This window comes from Chanos chanos, chromosome 4 (assembly GCF_902362185.1).
Source record: "Chanos chanos chromosome 4, fChaCha1.1, whole genome shotgun sequence".
Taxonomy (NCBI): Eukaryota; Metazoa; Chordata; class Actinopteri; order Gonorynchiformes; family Chanidae; genus Chanos; species Chanos chanos.
This window is the reverse complement of record NC_044498.1, coordinates 38,234,226-38,261,705: the sequence shown is the minus strand read 5'-3', so window position 1 is coordinate 38,261,705 and position 27,480 is coordinate 38,234,226. Positions and strand designations below refer to the sequence as shown.

Sequence of the window (27,480 nt, the reverse complement as noted above, 5' to 3'; positions counted from 1 at the left end):
ACAAGCCCGCTAAAAAAAACAAAAGAAAGCGTGATGTGTTGGAACCGCAGTTATTTCATGACATTTGAGCTGACCTTTAAATTTGAGTTGGCACAAGACAAATGACATATGTGGCACAGTACTCTTCGTCATAACAAACCACTTCTATCATAATCAGTTGCATACTTCTCACAAGGTGGATAAAAAAATATTATTTAAAAAAAAGAGCAGTACATCAATTGTGGGCAAAACATTTACCACCTGACATTAAAAGACAGTTAAACTAAAACTGAGCCCTGACTATTAAGTCTAACACAGATTCAGCTGTCCTACACACTAAAAAAAAAAAGCCAAACTGTGCTGGTACTACACATTCCTTCAATACAACACAGAGAAAAAGGAGAGTCAATCAAGATTTTGGCTCAAGTTAGCTCAATGGCTCTAAAGCACATCAATAATGAACAAAAAGGGATACGCTTAGCACTCCCGAAAAGTAAAGTTCATTCCAGTAACTTCATGACTAGGTTCAAAAAGGATATATAACAACAATGTAAACAGTGAGGAAAGTTAGCGTGAGAGGCACTAGAACAAAAGGGAAGAGACGTTAACAGAAGACGTGAGAGTGAAGCAGACTGAGCTGTCAATCTCTGTAGCTGCATCCAAACGTATATACTCTTGTATTTAGCAACCCCAGACAGAGAGAGTTCTCATCACCCCTTCTTACTACTCTGCAGGAGTGCTACAGTGGATATCCGATATGGATCCGGTTCTAGATCATGGCCCGGAAGCCGAAGGACAGAGCAGCTCCGAGAGCCAGGCCCAGAGACAGAAAGAAAGCCATGATTGCTCCAGCAGTCTCAGCCTCCTGCTGGGACACTTTCCTGTGAGACAGCAAAGACAAAACAGGACATGACGATCGACCACAAACTGTATCAGGGCATGCAAGGTTGTAGATACAGTGAGAATTAGAGTACAAAGTACTATTTTTTCCCCCTCAAATTAATCCTGTAATGAATTTACAAGGACTAAAGACACAGATGAACATTTGTATAACTGAGCCAGATTTAGTCAGTCAGCTCATTTCAATCACTGAATAAGTTTTAGGGGCTTAATTGCAGCACTAATGACAGGGAATGTGAACACTAGTTATTGATATACTCACTTGGGGCCAAAGCACATACAGAGACTGGCAAGATATCCGTTACTGAAGGAGAAGAGGATCATGAAAATGATGTACAGGGCGTCATGAGAAAACACAACAGGTATGTAGTTCCTGGGCTGGACATTACACAGAATGAAGAGTGGCACAAACACCACACGTGCAATAACCAGGATGGGCAACACGATGCTGTCTTTACCAGGCTGGGGAGAGAAGGAGTAAATACATGAAATTTAATCAGCTGTAGACATCCCATATACAGAAACAAAGTCATCAAATACATGGAATTTAATCAGCTGTAAATATCCCATATACAGAAACAAAGTCATCAAATACATGGAATTTAATCAGCTGTAAACATCCCATATACAGAAACAAAGTCATCAATTACATGGAATTTAATCAGCTTGACTGCATAAAAGTCCGTGTGGTTGCTTTTATGCAACACTGCATAAAAGCAACCACACACATGCACACACCCACACAGACACAGACAGACACAGACACACACACAGATAATAACATGTACTACACCGAGTCAATGCAGAAAATCCTTAAAATTGCGTTCAGCTGATCCTTTGTTCAATCAAACTCACAATAAAAAACAGTGGATGGCACAAATCACCTTCAGACACATTACACAAACTAGCTTCGTGTTATCTGTGAGCCTCGTTCTGATAACAGGTGACAAATAAGACTGAGAGAGTCTGAGTTGTAGCGTTCCTAGTTAAGACAGTAGGGCGGTTCTGTGTGACTTACTCCAGACTTCACTAACAGTACTGTGGGAACCACAGCACCAGCCTGACCCTCTTAACTCAATTATCCCAATACCTTATCACGTTCAGTCTACAGCATCTACTGTATCTCTACAGTCCAAAACCTAAAGCTCCTCTCAGAGCCAATTAAACCCAAGTTTGTTAAATTCCCTAAATTAAACTGAATCTGAATGCAAGGTTAAAGGAACCACAGTTAGGGCAGAACAGACTGCACATTGAGTCCTAAGTATGTATGACTCTAATTTATTCCACCTGTAGTCATTCACTAAAATACTATACTGATGAGGAATTCCAAAGATCCAAGTAGGCGTATGCTCAATGACATTCCTCCGCAACTTAATTACTTAATTTCCCTAGTATAATTCATCCAAAAGCAATTTCAGTTCAATTCAAATTCACGTGATATTATGTAATATCAAAGCGGGTTTAGTAGCCAGCACAAATTAATGGCCAATGGGTTGAAATGGAAAATTGTTCCCCCAGGATATTGAGCAGTTAAACTTAATTTTAATTGGAGAGCTTCTAGTGGACAGGAATTCTCTACCGATCCATGACTGTAGCAGAACCCCTAACACCATCCACAAATTTCCGCAGCCCGTCCTGATTCCCGTTGTCGCCATTTGAATATTTTCAATTTTGTCCCCAAAACTGAGTGAGAACGAATTTAAAAAACTGATTTGAAGGAGTCCTTTCATTAACCTGTAGGAAGCTTGTTAACTCATCCTGCGGTGCGCCTTTGCTTTACCTCACTGAACGATTACGAAAGCCTTAATGATAATGTCGACCATTTTAAGCAATAAAAAAACCCCACACGGTTTCATGACTCAGACCATAACTGATGTAATTTACACTGGAATGTATGAAACCACATAAACAAACAAAGCAGGTCTCATCTCTAAGCCTCTCCAAGTGAGAGCATGTTTTTCTTATATCAGAGCAACCTCACATTGACGGGGAAAAAGGCCAGAGATGTCAAGGTCTGGTGTAGTAAAAGAGATGGTGCTGATGCACAGAAGATCTGAGAGCATCCCCATGGATTCCAATCCAGCTACATCGTGGAAAGACAGTGAGCACAGATATCTCCAGCAGATATCCAAGCTGGATAAGCAATATATTTATGTTCCTGGAACATATGTCCTCAGTGAGATGTTTTTTTTCAACTGCAGGGGACACTGTACCAGCCCAAAGAGCTCTGCAGAGAATGTTGACATCCTTGTTTTCTTCAAGAGGAAAAGGTGAAACGTTTATTTTTCTTGCAGTTATTTTCTTAACAAAGACGCCTCAAAGATAATGATGTTTAGACTTCTTGCACTCTTTTCTTGGAGAAGAGCCTTAAAATAACTGTTGCTCAAATTTATTTTTCCTTACACACGTTTTCCAAAACATTCAAATGTGCTGAAGATTACTTTCCTTTCATTCTCATTTTTCATGATGCATTGTCGTTGTTTGTGTCACCTTTATTCTTTTTGTGTTGAATTAGTACATGTTAAACTTAAAAGGAAAGAGAAACTATAGCTCTGATCTGGTTCAGTTTTCTTTCTTTTCGTGGGACACGTTGCGCTGTGGCCGAAAACCAAGGTGCAAATTTAACCATGCTCCTCCCTCTCTGAAAAACCCTTTTACAGCTCGAAAACATGTTTGGCAAGAGGCAGGTTGTGATGTTATTCTCTATGGCACAATCACTCTGCATCTCTGCTTCCACGCTGGTTTTACAGGAGAAAACGGCTCTTTGATCCACATTCCCCAGCAAATCCCAGGAAAGGCCAGTCAAATATGGAAACCAGATGGGGGAGTTCCTGACCATTGCTCTCTTCCAGGCTTTCAATGAAAAAACATTTGACTTGTACGAGCACGGAGAAACACACGCACACAAGTCCGGCTCCTTATAACTTACCCACATACAAACAGCAGTTAAGCTCCGTCCAGCCCAGTCCATCACGTTGAAGAGTAGGAAACAAGACACGGGAATGAAATACACTTCTGTGGACAAAATGACCAAAAATATAAATACAACAAATAAGAAATCAAATTAATCCAAAAGTTGCTTCATTTGTATTTTTTTTTCCACAAACGCAGTCTTGGAACCTCAAAAAAAAAAAAAAGATCCTGAGGAAAACAAGATTTTCTACCAGCACTATAATGCACAGGCAACAAGAAACACATTCCCTTCTTGTTCCTTTCTTTCTCACATCCACACACACTTACCCCAGGCACCTCCATTAGCAACAGAAGATTTGACATCCACAGTCACTGACGGGAATACGCCAATGGTGATGGTGAAAACGAAACACACAGAGAGTGCCATTACCCAGATCTAGCAGGAAAAGTACAGGATAACTTATTGAGTACTGGAGAGCATTTTGTTCTCATAGGATGGCTACTTGAAGTTAAAAGAAGGTAGTATGGCTTATACTGTTTCTTGTTTAAAAAAAAGTCTTTTAACTGACACCTGTTTAAAAATGGCAAAGACAGAGACAGTTGATCTGGGCTCCTCATCTGTCAGGGAAACAACTGGTCTCTTCTCTCCGGAGGTTTCTAATTGGGAAAAATATCATAGCATACTGGGATCCATTTGGCTCTTCACACAGAAATTCCATCTGAGAATTTATCACTAAGGTTCTAAACTGGATTACTGCCAAAATTCTGTACCAGAACATTCAGAATAGAAGTAGAAAAGCATCGACTCCATGTAAACCACAAGTAAGATGCCAAGAATTGAACACATCACCAGAATCACACACACAGATGGTTCAGATTTTCTATTCCACGTTTAATTTTAAACATCCCCCTGCATTTTGGCTACAGACTGAATGACTGAGTTGTTTTCAGCAAACACTACTGCAACAAAGAAAAAAGTCACAAAATGATTGACAGGTTGTACCTTTCTTCAACAGGTCCATCTTGTTCTCCTCATCGCTGGCAGGTCTGGAACCCCTGCAGTCTGAGTAATACTGGAAAAACTCCTGCCGAGAAGCAACAGGAAAGTCTCATGAAAATAAATAGATAAATAAATATAAAATACGCTGTCTCTGCAGTATTACAGAGTTCCTATTTTTAAAGGTGAAAAGACTGTACAAAGTGAGTCATCGAAGGATTACCAGTTTGGGCAAGGCAAGGTAAGACACGATGGCAAGCAGAATAACCACACAGGCCGTGATGAAGTAGCCAAAGGCACTGTCCTGTAGACTAGAGCCACCTACACACATGAAGAGTAGACTTAGAACCAGGACCTCCATTAAAGCATGTGTACTAGACTGGACAGACTGTTTTCAGTATATGGCACATGTGGGTTTTCTGGAAAACGGTAGTAACTGTACTGACTTACTTGCAATGGCACAGATCATGGCAAAAGCAGCAAATGTTCCTGCAAGACCTTGTCCACTCATGATGGGAGTAGTGTAGGAGGCTGGGAGCAGGCCCGCCAGGCCAAAGAGACTACCCTGCAGAACTGCCCCAAACGCTAGAGAGCAGGACAGAGAGGGAGGGAGAGAGAGAGAGAGAGAGAGAGTTTTTAAAATATCATGAATAAAGCAGGGAAACATCAGTGAATCATAAAAAAACAGAATTACAAGTTATGGCAAAAAACACATAATACACAACTCCCATGAGCACTCTACACATCACTTCCCATTAGAAATTCTATCTCTGTCTTTCATCCAAACCCCTCTTCCTCAGTTCACATTTTGTCGTAAAGAATGTGAATTTCAGCATCAAAGCTGTTCTATCCGGGCAACCGGTTGTCTTTTCCGTCTGAGACCCAAACAGTGCGAGAACAGAGTGACCTGCCACAGTGGAAAGGGTCAACTCTGACTAACACTGGGAAAACCACTTTCATTAGACTAAGCAGTAAGGGCAGATACAGCTGTACTAGAACAGGCTGGGGCAGAAGCCAAGGCTGAGTGAGAAGAACTGAGTGAGAGAGGATACTCACAGTTGATGCAGACAATTTTGATCATTGTTACGACAAAGAACGGAAGGGGCTCCATTTGTACTTTCACCAGAATGGCCGTCAACAGGAACACTACAAAAATGACGCCGAGACAACCAGAAATCCTCAACTTCTGAGGAATGCTATGACAGAAGGAGAAAGAATAAAAGAGGAGAAGAAAAAGAAGAAGAGGGCATTAGAGGGCAACATTCTTGAGATGCTGTTTACATAGGGGAATAGAGAACATATGGAATCCCAGCAATCTCTTCCCTTAATTAAAACAAACAGTAATATGATCTATGTAACGTACTCTTACACCGCAATATGTCCACCTCTCACATAAACCTTGCACTGGTCCCCAAAAGCCAGCCTGACTGAGCCCTTCAACAGTGAACAGCAAGAATACGTTACAATATTTCTTCAAGTACTCTTGGCCATTTCACATATTTTGGTAAAACAAAAAAAGTTAACAATGTTGTTCATAAAGCACTGCTCAATCAACCAGCACATTATTCATCAACGCTTCAGTGTGTAGCAAGCAGGAAAGAATTAAGGAGTAGAAGGTCTGTAAGTACTCAAAGACTACTCCGGGAGTCAGTGGACTATCAGGAAGAGAGGAATTTCAGCTACTTGAAACAAGGCCAAGTTTCAGAATGAGGTTCATTTCAGGATGTATATCTGGGTAACACAGTGTTTCATGACTGAGATTGATTAAAAAGAGCCTTTCATGCCTGAAGTCAAAATACTGTTCATATTTGTTGTTCAAAACATTTCCATAGTAAGAATGAAGCCACTGTGTAGAAGCAGCATTATCAGCAGTGAAGGACAGGACTAGATCACTGTGTAAAAACAGCATTATCAGCAGTGAAGGACAGGACTAGATCACTGTGTAAAAACAGCATTATCAGCAGTGAAGGGCAGGACTAGATCACTGTGTAAAAACAGCATTATCAGCAGTGAAGGACAGGACTAGATCACTGTGTAAAAACAGCATTATCAGCAGTGAAGGACAGGACTAGATCACTGTGTAAAAACAGCATTATCAGCAGTGAAGGACAGGACTAGATCACCGCGTAAAAACAGCATTATCAGCAGTAGATCACTGTGTAAAAACAGCATTATCAGCAGTGAAGGACAGGACTAGATCACCGCGTAAAAACAGCATTATCAGCAGTAGATCACTGTGTAAAAACAGCATTATCAGCAGTGAAGGACAGGACTAGATCAACTGTTGGATCACCAATCGTACTGTGAGAGGACTGTGCTATAGGATCAGTTTTACTCCACTTTTTATACTAATGGCACATTCATTTGCAAGAAAGCTATTTGTACGTTTACAAATACAGGCTTTCACAACAACTTCCTCAAAGCACACTGCCATTAAAACTAAAAAGACGTTACGTTTTCAAAAATGATCAGTAGGCCAGCTTATAAATGAATAGAAGAAGAAATAACGGTGGCATCATGAACACCTGCTTGCGCAGTCACAGAGGGCAGAGCTCCTCAGCGATGAAACCTGGGGCAGAGGTGGGGTCTTCAATAGAGGTAAGGGTTCTGGGGTCTCACCTCTGATGAATGAAGGAGTTGAGACACGTAAAGATGAGAAGAGGGACCATAGCACATAGAGTCATCACGTTGTTGAATTTGGACTCAAGAACATTGCGTTGCTCATGTGCTATTGTCTCATTGGCTGTTCCATTGGGTGGTATGGGTGGATCCTTCAGCCGGCTGGTGAAGTACTGAAGAAAAAGGGAGAGTCAGCAGGCCACGCAGCGCGTAAGACGTAAATTTTTAATCATCCACAAACCAATATACAAACTGTAATACTATTGCAAAAGGCATCATATTAATGGATAGCATCTTTCCCTTCTGCTGACAATCTTCACCTTCCCCTCTTATACAAATCAATAAATGCTGTCATAAATTTAGAGTTTCTGTGCCTTCAGAAATATTTTTACTTTGGGAGGAAAAATCCTCTCTGCAGAGTTAATATAAGCAAAAACGACTGAATGGTCTGTCATATAATGACATGTGAAGCCATCATAGAGAATGCACTGTTACCATGGTGGCGGTCATGAAGAAGTTCCATGGCAGTAGAGTTCCCAGTCCGAGGATGAAGAATATGATCCACACAGCATTGTATCTGACAGAAAAATATAATCCAATTATGTAATCAGTTAACCTGTACACATTTATCGCCGACTACACAACTGCACAGCACTATGAATGGTGTAACATGTTGAATCACAGCACGATCTGGATACCTGTCGCGTGGTGCGTTGATTGCCGTCATTATCTCTCTCTCTGTGGTAAGTATTACTTCTCGCTTTCAAAATCTGGGGCAAAATCTGAAAGAAGAGGTGATCATGAGGCAGCCAAACTACACAAGGAGGTATACTGTATTTTTACAATGGCAACAGTTCATACGTGTCATTTATAATGCAACAACCAGACCAACCTGAATAAAAGTAAACATCAAATATTCAAATATTATGTTCCCTTAGACAATGCTTTACAGACTGGTTAATAGGCTGGACTTCCTCTGTACAAAATTTCAAGGAGCAGTTGCCCCTAACATGGCCTGCTTTGGTAGTACTTCAGCCCTTTCAATCTTCACAGATATTCATTGAAATCTTCATAAACTGGTGCTGGGGCACTCAGTTCATAGAACTAATTTCCTGTGGAGCAGGATAAGCTTATCTGAGGGAGGTAAAACATCTGCACTAGAAAACCCATCACATTTTTAATTTATGGTCAAATTCCATTGCTTATGGCCAAAGCCTTAGACTAACATATCGGAGACATACTAAATACACAAAAGCTACAGCTTGGCCTAGACTGTTGAAGAACAGCAGACCAAAACAACCTTCCAAGTTTTTAGAGAGAGACAAGGCATTTTCATTACCCAAATATCCAAGGATGATGAAAACGTTCACAAACAATGAACAGAGTACTTGTGAACACTCGATCCACCCCGACAGATTCAGCACTCTAACTCACGACACGTAAGATCACTGGATTTTGACTTAAAATGAGGCCGGGCACTGTAGCTATGTGAATAATCTAAAATGCATTAACATTCACTATGAGTCCATGGGCACTTCACTGTCCCGTCAAGAAAACTCGCTTATACAAACCCTCTCAAAACCATCTGCTAAAACCTCCCAAGCATTATTTGATTAAAACATGCATGACAAACTGAAGGATCATTAAAAAACACTGATGTTCACCAATTGTTAATTCACTTACAGTGAGAAGTCACTACTGTCCAAGGTTCCCCTCTCAATTCAGTGAGGGCGGTGCAACGTAAAACAGAACTAAGCAAAGTCTACTGACAAGAGTGGTAAGGCAGTCCTGGTGCTGAAGGACCTAGAACTGATCTGTCTCTAGTTCTTTCCCAGCACCAATCTCCCCTCCCAACATTCCCTCTCCAAGCCCCCTCACCGGGAACGCCCAACTTGAATGAAGCTGAGATGGAGCGAGGAACTTGTCAGATTCTGTCAGTAACACACACACACGCACACACAGAGAGAGAGAGAGAGAGAGAGGGAGAGAGAAAGAGAGAGAGGGAGAGAAAGAGAGTGGGAGAGACAGACAGAAAGGCAGAGAGAGGAACCAATACACTAAGATTAGATAGTGTAAGTCAAGTCCAGACTTCAAAACAAAACCAGAAAAATGCTTTCAACCACCTCCTCATTGTACTGGTTCACACTCTCTATCCGGTGTTTTACAGCCTACAGTGATGTAGATGAAGCCTGCCTAGTAGTGCCCATCAGGTCTATACACTAGGGTTGATATAACCCATGTAATGGTCGTTGAGAGCTTAGTGAAGATGGAAGAAAACTGCTCTCTATCTCATTGGCAGAAAACTTCACATTGTGTTGGATGAATCAGATGTGTGCTCATGTAGATGAATGAGCAGGCAGCACAGGGGAAAAGACCATCAACATTTAGTATGTGAATTCAAGTCTCACACTCCATGGGTACCCAAGAGAGGCTTTTTGCTCTTTTACTTATGGGATAAGATCTCCACTAACAATATCTAACCACTTTGAAACTACACAATTATCTTATTGTAATGTAACGGACAAATGATAAGCTTTCACAGCTGCCCTGAGACAAGCGCTACTCCTCTGTTTGAACAAATGGAATGAGGCGAAGACCTACGAAGAAACAAAAGGAATGGTTTGTCCTCTTCTAAAAAAAAGCATGTTCCCAACAGCCCTATAAAACAAACACTCTATCTCTGTTGTACACAGTGAAGACTCCAACACACTCAGATCAGCCAAACAACTGTCACAACAGAGAACACAAGGAGAAACAAAATGAATAAAGAGGTTTACTTTACTCAGCTACCACATGGTGGATTCCAGAAGAATTAAAGTTTTTTCATTTTTTCCGCACTTTTTTTTTTTTTTAATGCAATTTCTTTTCTGCAATTCCCAAGAGACAATAGTTCACTGACGATGCTTCAAGGCAGGTATGACTGAATGACTTGTGTTGAGTAAGGTATCCACCCCTCAAGATATGCAAGCATTGAAAGCCATACGTAACACAAGGACCGCTCTCCATGACAACACTTGTGTACCCCAAACATTGTTTTCCGCTGAGGTTTCCCAGGCTTAACACTTAAAAGAGAATTCACCCAATTACAAAGGCCTACAAATAATCTCGTTATTGCCTTATGGATGAATTTTCATTCCACAATCAGACAAGTGAAAATACACATGCTCTATAGCTGTTGTATATGCTGACTGCCAAAGCATTTGTCTTGTGAAAATGCTACACTCTCCACTTCCTCTAGAGTTGGCTGAAAATGAAAAAAGGACAAGCAAAATGCACGGTCTAGAGCACGAAATTGTCATTTTTCTCAGCTGTCTTGTCTTCAGTTGAGACCATTCCTCTGTCATGTACAGAGAACAGAGAAGATGCTAAGGTGCAGGTAACTATAGAAGAACCTCTTTGTTTAACTACCATGAAATGGCCTAATGAAATCCTTTAACTATGCAAAATGCAGGAGATGACTGCATCTGACCAATTCCTATCAGAAGAGACTGCCAAATAATGTTAAGCCAGGTTTACTTGACCCTGCATTAAAAGGCTATAACACAGGCCATTTAAAACGTTCCAGACGCACTGTGGTCAAAGACAAGAAAACTGTGTAAATGGAGATTACACGACACCAAATACAAATTCACAAAGACAAATTGTCAGTTTGGCTCTGACTTGAACCAAGGAAAAAAGCAGCAGTTTCTTTGATGAGGGCTTATTTGGACAAATGTGTATTTTTAAACTCTGTCGTTCAATGTCCTTTTTTTTTTTCTTTTTTTTTTAATTTTGATGTTTTTGAAAGTCTGTGACTGAGCAGAGCTTGCCCTTTCCATACCCTTCAGGCAGGGATTATGTGCATAACTCCTGACATTTCGTCTACACACAGATAAGTCTCAACCTTATACCACACACAGATTCTTCACTGCTGAACAGACATTGTCAGATAGCCCATGGCTCTATTCTCCTAATCGCTTTACTTTCGGCGTCTGACCACCGGAAATGTGGTCTACTGTTTTGTCCCTATTCTAAGGACGATCTTCAGCAATGCCAAATACAAAGCTGGGTCAAAAATTACTGGGTTTTCACACTTGACCTCTGCTTGCAGGCACAATCTAATTACCTCAAATGATATTACAGTCAATGACATTAGATAGTCAGCTGGTCAGAGGAATCTGAATTGGAGCTACCAGCCACCTAATTATTCTGCCTTGCTGCAGTGTGTCTGTATCTGGTGCAACTATGTGGTAGCACATGCTGCGTGGAAGGCCTTCCTCTTTATTCAGTCAGTTCACTCACAATGGCTCAACTCAAAACCCACTTTGGTGAAACAGCTGACAGTATATACATGCAATTTTCATGCCAGCAGCCCCATGTTCAAGCTATTAATCTTATAACATGAACATACTGCTTTTTTTTCCTGTTTAGTCTTTAAGTACAGGGACAAAACAAGGTGATCTAGTCATTGTTAATTACGTTCAAGGTAGATGGTGGTTTCTGAAGCATTAAAACAGAAGATATGTATACCTCTAGACACTAGACTCTATCTAGCCTCAATCCAAAATAAATATGTGGAACTGTTTGGAATTTTGCAACATTGATATGGTCATCCTCTACTCTGGCATTTCCATAGAACCTTTCAAAAATGTTAGTTTTGCTCCCATAAAGCTAGACATGGTGGCATTGTTCTCATCTGACACCAAACTTTATTAGAGTGTAAAATTTAGAGAAAAATACTGCTCTGGTTTCCCATACATTCTGAAGAGAGGAACAAAACTCTGTGTGACATTTTTCAGGAAGTGGCTATTTAAAAAAAAAGGTCTGTTCAACTGTATTTAACAGAAAAGTAAACTAAAACATAGAGTACAGAATGGACTTTTTAGGGGTGTAACAGTACACAGCAGTCACGGTTTGGTTCACACCACGGTTTGGACATCATGGTTCGGTGCGAGTTCGGTACAACGGGAAAAAAGCAACAAAATCCCCCAAACGCTTAAAGGGAAGGTTTCTTTTTACTTATTTTGAAGAGACAGTGGTGCAAGTTACAGTTTGTTCCACCTAGCATCGTATAGTCCCAACCATGTATGTTTGTACAGCCTGAGGTACAGTAAAGGTGCCACAGAATGGAAATCATGATTTTCTTTGCCCCTTTGAATTCACTGAGATGAATGTGCAATGTAAACATTGTCAAAGTATGAAAACATGCATTATCCTCCTACAGCCATATGATCCACGTGAAGAATACAAGCCTTTCTATTGCCCGATCTAAATTCGTGTTTGTGACGTCACAACTGCACATGGCCGCCTACAGCAGCGTGTAGCCAGTTGTCAGCTATTTACAGCCAGCCATCTATTATTCATTAAGAAATGAGGTTTGCTTCTTACCATAATGTACCGTTAAACAAGGACTTAAGATCCTAGAAAACTTATGTTGTAAAATGTTTGCACCACAATCCAAAATCGTAGAGAGAAGAGAACAAACCAACTATGAGAGAGTGAAATGAGAGATTCATGCTTGTGAAATCTGGTTCCACATTACGTTCATCAATCTTTGCACATAGGCTACCGCGTATTCTCCGTGCGACCGCAACCCCCCCCCCCCCCCCGAACCGTAAGGTCCGTACCACGGTTCGGGACGGATCGTACCGTTACACCCCTAGACTGTATAGTTAATAATCAAATAATCAATCATCAAAATGAGGCCTGTGAGGTGAAGAGCATTGGTCTCTTCTCATTGAGAGAAGACAGCAACCGGCATGTCCTTAAAGAGTGGTGTGACAGAGGTGAATACGGTACTGTGCCCCTAAAAGCAGTTTCTCTGCACCATTCTTCTGTTGTTCCTCTTCATTCTCCTCTGCTTTTGAGCAAAGAGTTCTCTTGCGTTCCATCCCCTCCCGGACAGTCTGAGGTCAAGACAAAACACTAGCTACACACTGGACCCAACACTTTCTGGAGCGTCTAATAAGTTATAAGGAAAACAGTGGGTAATACTAATACTGCTCGTCATCCCGTCAAGGGGTACTGCAATGATATCTTTTCCATGTCTTCTCGGTTTCTTCACTGATTTATTGGAAAGGATCTTCCAGTGCCACTCAGGAGCCAAATCTGGAAAAGCAATCAACCCGACCATGACCCAACACCCTCACCCCCCCTCCTTCTCTCCGTAACCAAGCTAGAACACACACACAAACACTCACAAATCCATCAACATGACCTGCCCCAAACAACTAAAGCCTCAAATCATGTCAAACACAGAGTCCTAAAATACAGATCCTCAAAACAATCATAGCCAACTTCCTAACGTCTCCAGTGACACCACTTCCTAGGAGTGTAATCCTAAACCATCGCAGGTTGGCCTCATGGTATCTAAACAGCACTGAGGGATCCAGGAATAGTCTTCTGGGTTGGGGGTTCAGTGTTCAGAGGTGCTAGCATAGCTTGTAACTTTAAGAGGTCTCTGAAAAGTCAAATAAGAGTCTCAGCCTAAAGTTTTAGCTAACCTATGTTGCAATACAACCTAAGCAAATGAGGAACTTTTAAGTAGATCAAGCACTTGATAGAAGCCGGAGTAATTCTCCAGAATGTCCCCTGATGTGACTGCTATTATGAACACCATTCAGATGTAAAGCTATAATTCTCTCGGCAAAATTCCCTACAGTGGAGTATCACCCCATGTGCCTTTTCAAGATGAAAGAGCCCAGCAGATTGGGTTTACAACCTCCTCTGAGATGCTTTATGTTTTGACCACGCAGAACCAAAGGCCTTGGTTACAATTATGATTCAAGTGTAAATTCTAGGCACTAGGAGGCTTAGAGCTGCTCTTATGCCTTTGTCTTTCTGTGAATTTGAGTCAGGACCAAATACTGAGCACCGGACAGAGCAGTTTCTGTGGTTGTTTGATTGTTGCTGTCTTTATGGGAGGTAAGAATTAAAAAAAAAAAAACCTTCAAATGCTGTGAGTCAACAAAATCTAGTTAAAGAATTAGAGCCTTGTAACGATATGTCACAGAATCTCAGGACAATGTAATGTTCATATGGTTTATCTGCATGGGGTTTAATGGTTTCTCACCGAAAATTGCAGTTGTGTGTTTGCTTCACAGTACATGTGTAGTGAGCTACAGATTTAATCATAATTTGAAGCTGGTACACCAGCGCACGTAACCGAGTGCACAATTACAGCACATTTCTGACAATGTGAACCATGTTAAATAATGACAAAACACATGATGCCATTACTTAGAACATAAATAATATGTTCTATTGGAATAAAGGAATCAACATAAACAAGCAGATGTAATCTCTAGGCTTCTCTACGAGGACAACTTGTGTTTCTTATATCAAAGCAGCTGTGCAATTATCTGAAAAAGGTCACAGATGTCAGTTGTCATTTTGCAACAGTCCTGTATTTCTTCTTCTCGGCTGAATTAGAATGTTCCCATGGGACAGTTCTGTTCCTCAAGCTAATTCTCACTGTTTGAAGAGCTCTATTGCTGTTCAAATTAAAATTGTTCTTCGTGATCAATTTTCATATATTCGAATGAAAAAGAAAGAAAAACTTCAGTTCTGAGTTGGTTCAATTTTCTTTCAAGCCGAGCATGATACAAACTGAACTGTGGCTCAAAAACTGAGGTACAAACTGAACTGTAGAAAGGGTGTTCTATTACACCTGTACTGCATGGGAATAAAGAGAAAGTTCAAGAACCACTGACAATCTTCAATTTGACTTCTTATTCATCCTTTTCTGTCTGAAAGACCCGTCTGCTTTTAGAAGTACATGTAGAATCATACTGTTTCTTTGCACTCTCAGAAAGTGTTACCAACACAGTTTTTTTTTTAATTAATGGGAAAAGCAAAAGCTTAGTATCTGTGTAGTAATCCATAAGGAAATGTAATAAATGTTTATTAACATGATAGAATAGGGAAAAAATTATACTGGAAAGTAGTGTTGGAAAGTTAAGAAGAAAAGCTGCCAGGGCAGACAAAGAGCAGTAGGGAACATGTGGAGGTATTTTGAGCTAGGACTTGCGTAGAAACAGACAGAGGATATCGGAGCCTCATGATAAAATGTGTAGGGCAGTAGACTGGTGTAACCTATGGTGTTTAACAGTTTAAATAAGGCTCTGTCCAGGCTGCTGAAGAGCATGTGATATTTAAACAGACGCCACACACATGCCTACATTCAGGCTTACAAAGACTCTGATACAGTGAGTTCCCTCAGCCTGATCTGCATTCAGCTCTGGTTATCTCGTGAAACTCATTATTAGTTTGTCCCCTCACCTCACATTCACCTTCTTCAGGACAATTACCCCAGAAGAACTTTTATCATAAAACCATTTCAAGTATTTTTTTAGTTACTGGGTTTTTGTTAAGCTTGTTCTTTAGTTCTCTTTTTTTATATATACCATGATGTCTGTTTTTGTATTTATTCCTACAAATATAAATGAAAAAAATACCACAGAAAAAATGAGTCACTAGTGTAATGACTAAAGACTGTGATGACAGTCTGTAATGCTGTGGAGAGCCCCTCATAAGTAAAAGCAGATTTACCCCTTTTACTGTTTCCTGACCATTTCCACTCTCTCCTGTGTCTCCAGTGGAGCTGAATAGAAGAGTCACAGACCCAAATTGGTCTTATGAGCAGACCAACTATGTTATCTGCTGTGGTAACATCTGACTGCTACCACACCAGGCAGAATTAATGATTGCAAACTAATTTGGAAACTCAAGAAGCTACCACAAGAGCATTTGAACTTCTAAGTAACTCTGAATTGTTGCGAATTATGACTCTGAATCATATTCTTTAGGGAAAACTATAGTTTCTTCATTTCCGTAAGTGCTGTGCAGGAAATACATCTTGCAGCAGTGAAGGACATGATGACACAAAGGTTAAAAAAAGGATATGGTATAACACAATATAATACAATGAAGACCAACACTATGATTAAGGAAATACACTTTATAAATCTCTATAACCAACATGTTAGACACGCTGTCCAACAGACTGCTGTTGCGGTTGTCACTAGCAGAGAAGACCAAAGACCTAGTTTGCTACACACGTGATACGATTTATCAACAAATTAGATTTTCAAATATTGTATGGACGCATAACGTCCATACAATACTAGGCGAATAACCTGATACGAACAATTTCCTAAATTCGTACAATTTACCGGAAGAATAAGATCTGCTAGTATCTACTAATCGTGTCATGTCTAGGAGGACACATTTGTTCCTCGAGAAGCATGGCATTTGGCGGATAGCACCAGGATGTGGTGGTGGTAGACCAAGCTGACAAAACGTAGACTGTTCCGTAAAATACCATCTTGTCCTTAATCCTCAACCCATGTCCTACAGCAGTAAACAAATTATAAACACCAGATGACTGAAACCCCCCTACTAGCAAACCTCATACGAATCCATGCCATGCCTTCACTGCTCCGTATGAGCACGTGTATCTTAGCCGGGACTGATAGACAATGGGGTATAGTGAGCGGTACATGAGACCGGAGATATAATTTTAACAAAGTAAGTGTGGACTACTAAATTACATAAACATAGCCTTTAGCAAACTTGAGGCTTCCTCCTCTAATAACAAAACCGAATAGCTTATACGTACTTTCAGTGTTTGGACGAACTTTTGGCGCTAAATTTGTCATTCAACCCGCCACTTTTTCAAATGCTCATTTTGAAGGCAACTGTAGAATAATAATTCGACTCAAATGTGACTGAAATCATTTTTTAAAAACTCACCGCAAACAGACACTGTAAACAAACATAAGTGATAAATGAAGTAAATCTTTAGTAAAGCATATGCGAACAACAAACCAGTTCAAGAAATGATGTTTCCATGTTCTAACATATCTAAACAGTGAAAGATGACAGCAGCAAAGTCGGCTGTAGTATTGTCTGAAGATAAAATACCAAGACAAGATACTTAAGAAATATTTAAAGAATTCATCAGTACCTTTCGCGTCCAAATGAGTAGTAGCCTTTATGAAGTGTATAGTGGCGGACGCGGTCGTATGAATAGTGCGAGTAAGCGCCTACTAAAGTTGTGACATCACTGTCACGGTGGGTGTTACTTTATAGTAACTGACAAATTGGTTTGCGAAGAATGGACCACGGAGGTCTGTGTAACCTTGGCGATGCATCCACTTTCACATATCCACAGTCACACCTTTTATCCTTCCTGTGGAAATACACTAGTTCGGAAGTAACTTTTTGACGAGAGAATTCCAGCCTTATAAACGAGTTAGTTTTTGCTTACACCTTATGGCTACGTGATGGAAAATGTTTATTAAGCTATTCGGGCGTAGAAGTGGAACGTGTTTCACAGCATATTTAAATATTAAGATGACTGTGTGCAACCTGAGCTGTGCGTACAAGTTTCTCAACGAGGTTTGCCACACACTCCATACAGGACAGCTAGAGTTTGTGGCATAATGAGGGAGAGAACATGCTCAGAAACCTCATTACTTAACCGCATGAAGAAATAAAGGAACCATTCTGAGATCAAACAGTTGTCCGTGTTGCATTTACACATTTAGAAAGAGACAGAGAGAGAGAGGAGAATTAATATGATGGTGTGGGTGCTGGTATCGCAGGTCACATGAACGGCTTGTGACGTATACATAATAGTTTTATGTTTTACCACTGAATCAAATCAATTTAGAGACTGTCTTACATACTGACTATTCTGAGTGTTGCTCTCTCAGGGGTCAGACTTGTGTTGTTAAACCCTGCTGTACTATAAAGCAACACACTAATCCCTTCTAGTCATGAAGTCCTCTGCCACAACTGAAAAAAAAAATTAAATGCTTCACCTTTTAAATATTTCTTGGTTGTAGTGTGAATACACCCCTCTGTCAGCTGGATAAGCTGACCAACTAAGAATTTTTTAAAATTAAGTGAAACATTAAGTGGGCCATATTTTCAGCGGAAAACTATTTTTCTACCAATATGTCAGTACAAAACCTGATTGTCAGTGGTAACGACCTTGAGTATCCTCAGCTGGGATATGAGTACTGAATGGGAATTCACTGTCACATGGAAAGCAATTCATTTTGGAGGGAGTCGTTCTGTTACTTTTATGGCCATATGAAAATCTGCTCTGAATTATTTTTTCACATGAATTACACAAACCCTCTCTCTCTTCCTCTCTCTAAATTCTAAATATTCTAAATATTTAATTCAAAATAATTTGTTGTTCATCTGTTTTGTTTTGTATTTTATCATGTGTAGTAAATGCAAAGCGTATATATGGAATCCTACCACTGAAGTTAAATTACACAAACAGATAATGAGGTGGCCAAGCACATAAAGGCAAAGAATGTTTTTTTTGTTTTTTTTTTTAAATGAAAGCTCTCTCTTGGTTACAATCTCCACTTGTCCAAACAGCTCTTGATTGCAGGCAAGCTGTGATTGAGCCAAAGGGCAGCGAAACACTCTGTAAGTGCCAAAGACCCCCAAAGGCCAAATTCAACATGAACACTCATAGAGCACTGAGCATATCTCTATGACAACAGTAACACTGCTATTTTTCTTTTATGTTCCAATAAAGAATACCTGCATGTTAACTGTCCTTTTGTACGAAAGCATACTGTGCTGCTTGAGGGGTTTTGCAGGGGACTCAGGTTTGAAACCAGCATTTTGTGGACAAGACAACAAAGGCCAAAAGCTTTATTCTTTTATCTTCAATATCAATGCACTGTAAGCAGAGATTCATCTATTTTTAGTGTTGTCTGTATAATGCCTTCTTCCTAAACATGGCTGGCACTTCACAGACCACAACAACAATTGGAAATGACAAGGAGACCAGTTTCATTAATTTTTTTGATTTCATGAGCTTCTTCCATTGACTTCCTTTCCAAGATAAGAGACAAATTTGAATTAGGTGTCACTGTGCATTTGTCTGAAAATCTAATTGTGCTGACATAACAAGACTGATATTTTGAATACTGTAACTGCTTTTTATATTAATGTTAGGATAGAATGTTCTCATTACTCAAGCTTTAAGCATTGGCAGCTATGTTATCTTTTCTATTTTAAATAGAACTGGTGTATGTAAAATAGAATGGGCACAGGTCTTGTTTTCTTTTGGCTTCAGCCATAAAACTGTAGTTCCATTGAGAGTGTGAAGCTGTTGTTTGTGCTTTCAGGCCAAACTGACATGTTTCCATCTACACCCTGTCTAGTCTAAATTCAGACTTCTGAGGTTTGGGAGAGACTGTCTGGAGGGCCTCTGACAAAAAAACAAAAAAAACAAAAAAAACCCACATAAACACACACACCCAAAAGGCATGTCTTTATGAGTAATGTTACTCAACAGCTTAAACATTAAAAATATCAACTGCTCAATGAGTACCAAATGAAAGATTGCATCAATGATTTTGATCCATTAAATTATCTAACCACAAAACAAAAACAAGGTCTAACTGTGTTTTTCCGCAACTGGTTGGCCAGGAAAGTCTGCGAGTCACTTAGTCCCCTCACACACTTGCTCACTCACTTAGTGGACAGCTTACTCTACCGTATGCTCTGAATTCCAGGTCCCCTGAGCATCTGCCATCTCAGCTCATGACAACAAACTTTTCATATTTTCAGAATGAAAACTGTTCTGTCAATGCCAGTATCCAAGCACTCTGATAGCACACAAATTAGCAGGCAAAACACTTCAATTCCTCAGAGCATATTTTTGATTGTTATGTATTCAATTCCTCAGAGCATATTTTCGACTGTTATGTACTTAAGTTGCCTTATGTTAAATAATAGCAAAATAACAACATTTTAAGTAATATACCCACAGTGTGTCCCTATGTTGTCGTAATTTATTCTGTGGGACACATGGTAAAGTTCTTTTAGGGAAACACAATGAAAGCTTAGAGCTATACACCTATACTCAAGAAAAAATTCACGGCATGGAGCCATGAAACTAGGATACAGGATTAAGATCTCGGAGTTAAGTAAATGGCATCCCATAATACTTTCAACTCACTGAGTTTTAACCTGAACTGTCTGAACGCTCTGCTCCATTTTTCATCCCTTTCTATAAAGTTTTCCCTCATGTCCTTTCATGCAGTGTCCATATTAAGTACAGTAACTTATTTACATACTGTGTATCTGTTTAGCAACACATCAACCCTTAACACTGGAGAGCAGATGCAATTCGGATTGAGGAGAGAGCATGAGGATGAGTGATTATAAGCATTCATGGTGGTTAGAAAGAAAGGCGCTTGGTTAACTAACCTTATTTAGACTATTCTCCTGAGGGGTGTACTCTCTGTGTCTTCTCTGTGGAGTTTCAGTGGTAGTCCACACTCACAGGCACATGGTAGTATTTAAGAAAATTGTACGTGACACACCAAACTGAGTGCAGCATTGAATGAACTACAGCCTGCAGAGTGTGACAATCTCCGTGGCACATGGTATGAAACCTGACCTGTCCATTCCACTGTCTACAGCTTATCCTGTTTAGATGTCCCCAATTTGATGACAGGCACTAAAATAGATTTTCATTTATTCATTCCACATGGTACAGGGTGAGCTGAGGTTTAGAGAAAGCAGTGTTTCATTTTTACTCTCCCTAAGTTCCTATTTGTATTTGTATCTTTTCATGTGTAACAATATAAACCATTGACAATAACCTCGAGTTGAAATCTGGTGACAAATGGCTTACCAGAGAAGGTTTGTTTGAGGATAAAGAAAAAATCCACGTTGAAAGTAAAAAAATGGGACACTGATATTCTGCCGGCTTGGAAAATCCGACATTATGTAACTGGGGCACTGCATATGAGACATTCCAGAGCATTGCAGAATCCCAGTTTATTATCTATACACATGAAAAGGGTCATCCTGTTGGACCTCTTAGGGGCGCAACATCCTGACGCCTTGTCCAGATAGTGCTAGAGCAATTGTTCTTTTCCACAATCACAATCATCTGAACCACACCAAACACAACAAAAGGCATCCATGTGAAGCTTGACTGATGGTTCTGTGTGGCGTATGTTGAACTTCCTAATTATTTTTCATTGACTCTGAAACCCTGCGATGAAACTCTTCGTGGAAGCTCTAAACTATATGTGGAAAAAACTCCCAGGAGGTATCAACAAACACGCAAAGCAGCCTTGCTCCAGCTCACGTACAAGTGGCATTGAGAAGCTAGAGAGGCGAAGGGTTAGGTTCTTACTGATCAGGGATAAGTGGAACATGATCAAAGGAATAAGACATGAGTCAAAAACCGATGCAGCGCCTATGACTAGCCAAAGGCCTAGCATGTTCAATCATACACTTAATTGAAACAACATTGCATATAAATACACAGAATTAAACATTCCACATGGTTGTACATGAATTTAAAGCGACTGAATTCTGGGCAACTAAAACACTTACCCACAAGAAAATCCAGAAAAATGTGTATTCTGCAGTAAAACATCAGCATTATGTGGTGTCTTTGTACTGAAGGGCAGCAGAAACTCAAACTCATTGCTTGCACTTCTTTCAAGGCCAGTGCACAGGGGAGACAAAATAACTTGCTCATAGAACATGTCTCCCGGTATCTCAACAGCCTTGCCATATAACACATGAAATGTCACAAATTATCAGGTTCAACAGCATTTTGCACAAAATTTTGCAATTTCAAGGTTCCAGGAAATGAACACAAAGTTTTACTGTTCACTTCTGACTTCTTCTTCTGTGTGGAAACTCCACTTCAACCATTAGAGATGTCGTGCTACATGACACATCTGCAACCTTATCTGAACTCACCCTGTGTGTATGTGAGAATCTGCAGGTCAGGCCTGACCCTAGCCGCATTATATTCTTGGTCTGGCATCGAGTGCCGGTGCATTGTGAGAATTTTTTTGAAGTTACTTCCCCCATGCTTTAGAGAGAGCGACATTGTGTCCGTTTTAGATTGCTCAGTTGCTGGCATCGTCCACCCTTTTGTTTACTGCGGCATGACACACAGTTACAATGACCCCAAAAATATGAGCGACAATATAAATATCAAAAATTACAGAGAGACAAAAATCGTGACTTGTGTAGTAACTGTCATTTGTTATAGATGGAGAATGCATCTCCTGAAAAACACTATACCATTTAAAGGAAGGTGGGAACCTCTGAACCACCCTCCGGAACATCCTTTTTCTCTTTTCAGCCAAAAAGCATCCTGTCAGCGGTTCACCAACCCTACCACTGTGCCCATCAGATAACAAAGGAAAAACAATTTATCACATAATTAGAAAAACACAAGCCCTGGTTCTACAAAGCCACTGCATGCAGATCATCATAATAAGTTCAATCCATCTGGTATAAAGATTTAATAGATCTAAATGAAATAAGGTGGAGTTCAAATTCCTCAAATGAAATGCATCTGTTTCAGACATCCCCCTGGGGTACAGTGGTTTTGACTGCATTCACACTCCACCATGGGATTAAGCACGCAAGTCAGCCAAAATGAACAGTCATTTTATGAACCACTTACTGAATCTCTACCTGTTATTTTATGTGCAGATAGCAGATTGCCATCTTAAGTAAACATGAAAAACACAATCATACTGCAGGTAGCTAGCACTAACCAATATATGTAACACAGATAACAGCATCCTGGACCTGGCATTCTTTTAACTCAGAGAATGCAGTACAAACACTGAGCAAAGCTGACAGGTGACTTAGTTTAACTGGAAAACCCTTCAGCTGTTGATTTGCATAGAGTTGCCAATTGTTTTTACACCAAGTGCAGTTTCATTACACGATTACTGTTGGCTTAGAAAATGATAGTCCTGTGATGTGTGGGCTGAAGAATGAAAACAGGGAACAACCTATCCATTTGTGTGACTGTGAGGATGGTGAAAATGTTAAAAAAAACCACACTTCAACAAACTCTCACATTCTGCAGCACACCCAGAGTGGAGGAAAATATTTGAAAGTCTAGTCAGCATTTAGCAGCACAATGCAGTTTTATGCCTCTTCACAGCAAATGGAATTCATCTCCATAACCAGCAAATGTCAGAGACGTGGAGGGTAGTGAAACCCAGGCTTCGACTCGTGTTCAGTTACCATCGGTTTTGGATGTGGAGTGGTCATTTAAGAAGAAGTGCTCCCTGACTTACAATGGGGTTACGTCCCGATAAACCCATCGCAAGTCGAAAATATCATAAGGCGAAAATGCATTTAATACAATACGTCTAACCTACCCAACATCATAGCTTAGCCTAGCCTACCTTAAACGTGCTCAGAAACGCTGGCAACACAGTACACTGTAGAGTATCAGTTGTTTACCCTTGTGATCGCTTGGCTGACTGGGAGCTGTGGCTTGCTACCGCTGCCCAGCATCATGAGAGAGTATCCTACTGCAAATCGCTGGCCCGGGAAAAGTTCAAAACCATCGCAACCATCGTAAATTCAAAAAATCGTAAGTCGAACTAACATAAGTCGGGAAGCACCTGTATAGCTGCTGACTCAACTACAAAAAGGCTTTATGACTCCACTGTAAAAAGTTCATAAATATAAAATAAGTACTAATATTTTAACTTCTAACACTTTTGTCCTTTTCATCTCATGAAGATATAGTAGCACATTCTATATCAAATTTCAAATAACATGGAAATTGAGGAAAATAATCCACAAGGGACCTATTAAAATACAGCACATATTGAAATTACTGAGCTCTTGAATCTGAACTTTTAACCACCAGTTCAAATGTCGATCATGTGAGAGGTGAGATAAAAATTTGCACTAAATCGTATATTTTCATCCTCATTACACCAGAGCCATTATTAATCCAGGATAACACTCCAGTGTTTATTTTGTTATACAGAGCGAGTAAGAAGTGCATTCCATTCTATAACGTCAAATATACTCTTGAGGTCTAACCTTGTTCTTTTTCACCTAAAGAGCTACACATTCCTTTAGGTGATTATTTTCTCATATCCTTCAAGCATATTTCCTATTTAACACAGCTCTGCCGTAGTTTCCATTCTCACAAACCTTATAACCTGACCATGGCCTTATTAGGCCCTTTCAGTCAGGAAACAGGCACAATGGATAAAGAAGACTCAGTAGGTGGTCACTCTGTCCATTTTAAGAAAAAAAAATCAGATAACGCTCCATTGTTGACCCTTTGCCCTTCAGCCCTAATCTATCTGAATAATCTTCAGTAATCTGGTTGACAGACCACCATAGCATATATTAACTTTTTTAACCTCTGCTTGATCACAAGTCTTTTTTGCTAAGCTCATTCTGACTCATAAACCCCATTCCTTTGACCCCGATTCTGACCCTTGTGTATACAGCTGAGAGCTGCGCAGTAGCACAGACCTGGGACAGCTGCATCATGCCGGCACTGATATTCTGCTGCGGCATCTGATCTCTGATATCCCTGCCAAGCTGTGGACTCAAATGTCTCTGAGTTCCACAGAGCCAGTGCTCTTTTTTGGCAAGAAGCTTTCTCTCAATTTAGCTACACTAGTTTGAATTGGAGGTGATGTGTTGAGCCAGAAAGTGTGAGTGTAAGATAAAGAAAAAAAAGATAGATAGGTAGATAGATAGACAGATAGATAGATAGATAGATAGATAGATAGATAGATAGATACATACATACATACATACATAGATAGATAGACAGGAGGAGAGAGAGAAAGAGAAAGTGAGAGAGTGGATGAATGTGGGGATTATCTGTGGAATGGGTGTGCTAAGATGATCTGGTATGGCAAAGAGAGATAAAGATCAGGCATGGTGGTATTCCCTCTGTATCATAGTGCTCACTGACTGAGCCATCAAATGACCACGTGATGGTCACATGTTCCCAGACAGCTAAGTGGTAACCTTAGCCATGAGTATTTTATTAAAGATAAATGTAGAACAAGATAAGACAAGTGAACTCCATGTATATTACAGTTATGAACCACATTTTAAAAAATCTTCATAGTCATTAAAAAATCCATGGCATTTCTCACCCACAGTACCTATGCTGATCTTATTGTTGGGGCAAAGTCTCACTCTGGTTCATTCTATTCAAGCCTCCAAATAATCTGCTTTTTTCAACAAAAAAAAACAACAAAAAAAACCCTCCTTGATCCATTATGTTTTCAGTTAATAGCTAATGAATGGTTATCAAACAGGCTGTCACTGAAACACTGACGTGGACATGAAAATGATCTAATTAATCGTAAACATAGTTAATTGTACATCTCAGTTAAAGAATGCATCGGCTACATGTAGCCTACATGTGAACTATCCCACAAATGTTTCCCAAATGTTATGGCGTCAAAAAGGATGTCATTGGTTTTGTAATCCTGTTCTTCAGCGTATTCACTGAAACTTTTTGTGTTTCTAAAACCAAACTTCCCATCTTACAAAAGTAAAAAGGCTGACTTGAAGGTGCTGTTCCTCTCTATTCCTGTTGAAGACTATTTTGGGACCTTTCTCACGGAACCCCCTACAGGGTTCTCCTGAATTAGCATGACACTGTACACAGTCACAGCTTCATATAATACACTAGTGTTTTTTATAATGGCAGTACAAGAATCACAACAGCTGACCAAACAATTCTCCTCTCTCTCTCTCTCTCTCTCTCTCTCACACACACACACACACAGCTTGTTGAGTTACCATTTTACATTTCACATTTCATGTTATAGTAATACGAAAAACTAGGTTATTTTGAATGCAGAGCTCGTGCATAACAGAAGCCAGGGGCTCTCTGTCTAACTGGCTATCCAGAAGTCTCGTGATGGACTGACATTACATGGAGGCGCAGTGCGATATTTGGGTATAGCTTGTTTTATCTCATCGACCTTCAGCAGCTGACAAGTCTGTAGATTACATTAAAGCTATAGTTTGGGGATAAATCATGCAACAGCATGGCATGAAAAAACGATATCATTAAATTTCATGGCGACATGAAACAGATATTTGTGAATTCTGTCAGATAGGTGCATTATTAGTATCATAAGTGTTTCGACTCAAAAAACATGTGCTGACTGCTAAACGACCACTAGTTTTCATTTCAGTGTTTCTATCATTAGTGAGAGTCTACTTACATTGTAAAACATTCGTGTGAATTCCTCTCATGTTCACACGAAGCTTCGTGTGCCTCAACACAAAGTTTGTGGGTTGTTATTCTGCATTCTCCCAGAATCGACCCCGTGAGTGAAAGGCTGTCACAATGCGCACAAAACTATGGCTTCGCTGTAGTTATTCACATCCGATGCATACTGCATATCTGCACTAGTTCTAGCTCCAGATTCCATCAGACTGAGTGCATTTCTCTGAATGGATTTTACATGGCTTAATCACCATGGGTATTAAATTATGATCCGTTACGAGAGGCATTTTCTCATGCACGTACTAAAATAGTCGTTAACTGTGTCTTAAAGAGACAAAGTATCATAGATGTCGAGGATAGAGAGGTTGAACGTTATTAACAGTTTTGAAAAGTGCTGGAATGTCTGAAACCTAAAAAATACCGATGTGACTGATTTCTCATTTGAATTTAGTTTGATTCCGACGCATACTTGCTAGTTCAACTAACGTGTTCAGTCAGCTAAAACAAAACGGTTGGCGTTTGGGAATCATATAAAATAATTTTCATAAAATTGCTTGTGGAACTTCTCTTTGGCACCTCAGGTAACTACTGATATCACTGACAACTCGAGACAGTGGAGTATATCGGTTTAGACGGAATGGGAAAAAAAGCATTATGCCTATATTGTCTGAAAAAGTCATGGTGGTTTTTAGACTCTCACACCTTAAGATAATTTTGTTGTCTGGAAGTCACCATCCCCCTTTTACGTCAGAGGCCTGCTGCGCCCCACATTCATAGTCAGACAACTGATTCTGTGTCACATGTTGTCCCATCTCATATTAATAGTGGCTTGTTCAGTCAGGGCAACATTTGGGAAGGTAGATGCAATCCCATGTCAAGTGATTTAGGAGTAGATAGGCAGTGAACTTTTCAGCATGTGTGCACACGTACACACACACAGGCACGCACAGGCACACACACACACACACACACACCAAACTCTTTTCAAAAACTACATATTGTAAAATACCTGAAAATTATGTCCCAGTTTTCACTGGCATGCTTC

The 27,480-nt window shown here is 40.0% G+C and overlaps 1 protein-coding gene across 1 annotated transcript; it reads right to left on the bottom strand.

Annotated features, from left to right (window-relative positions):
- Window positions 1-330: 330 nt before the first annotated feature.
- On the bottom strand, window positions 331-26,465 carry slc29a1a (solute carrier family 29 member 1a). Its single transcript, XM_030771449.1, has 13 exons — window positions 26,431-26,465; window positions 8,107-8,190; window positions 7,904-7,985; window positions 7,409-7,581; window positions 5,846-5,985; window positions 5,240-5,374; window positions 5,013-5,110; window positions 4,796-4,877; window positions 4,364-4,449; window positions 4,120-4,228; window positions 3,809-3,894; window positions 1,142-1,341; window positions 331-860 (listed from the first exon to the last, which is right to left on the bottom strand). Exons 2-13 carry the CDS (start codon window positions 8,133-8,135, stop codon window positions 749-751), a joined length of 1,332 nt encoding a protein of 443 aa, XP_030627309.1. The 5' UTR covers window positions 8,136-8,190; window positions 26,431-26,465; the 3' UTR covers window positions 331-748.
- Between the last annotated feature and the right edge of the window lie 1,015 nt (window positions 26,466-27,480).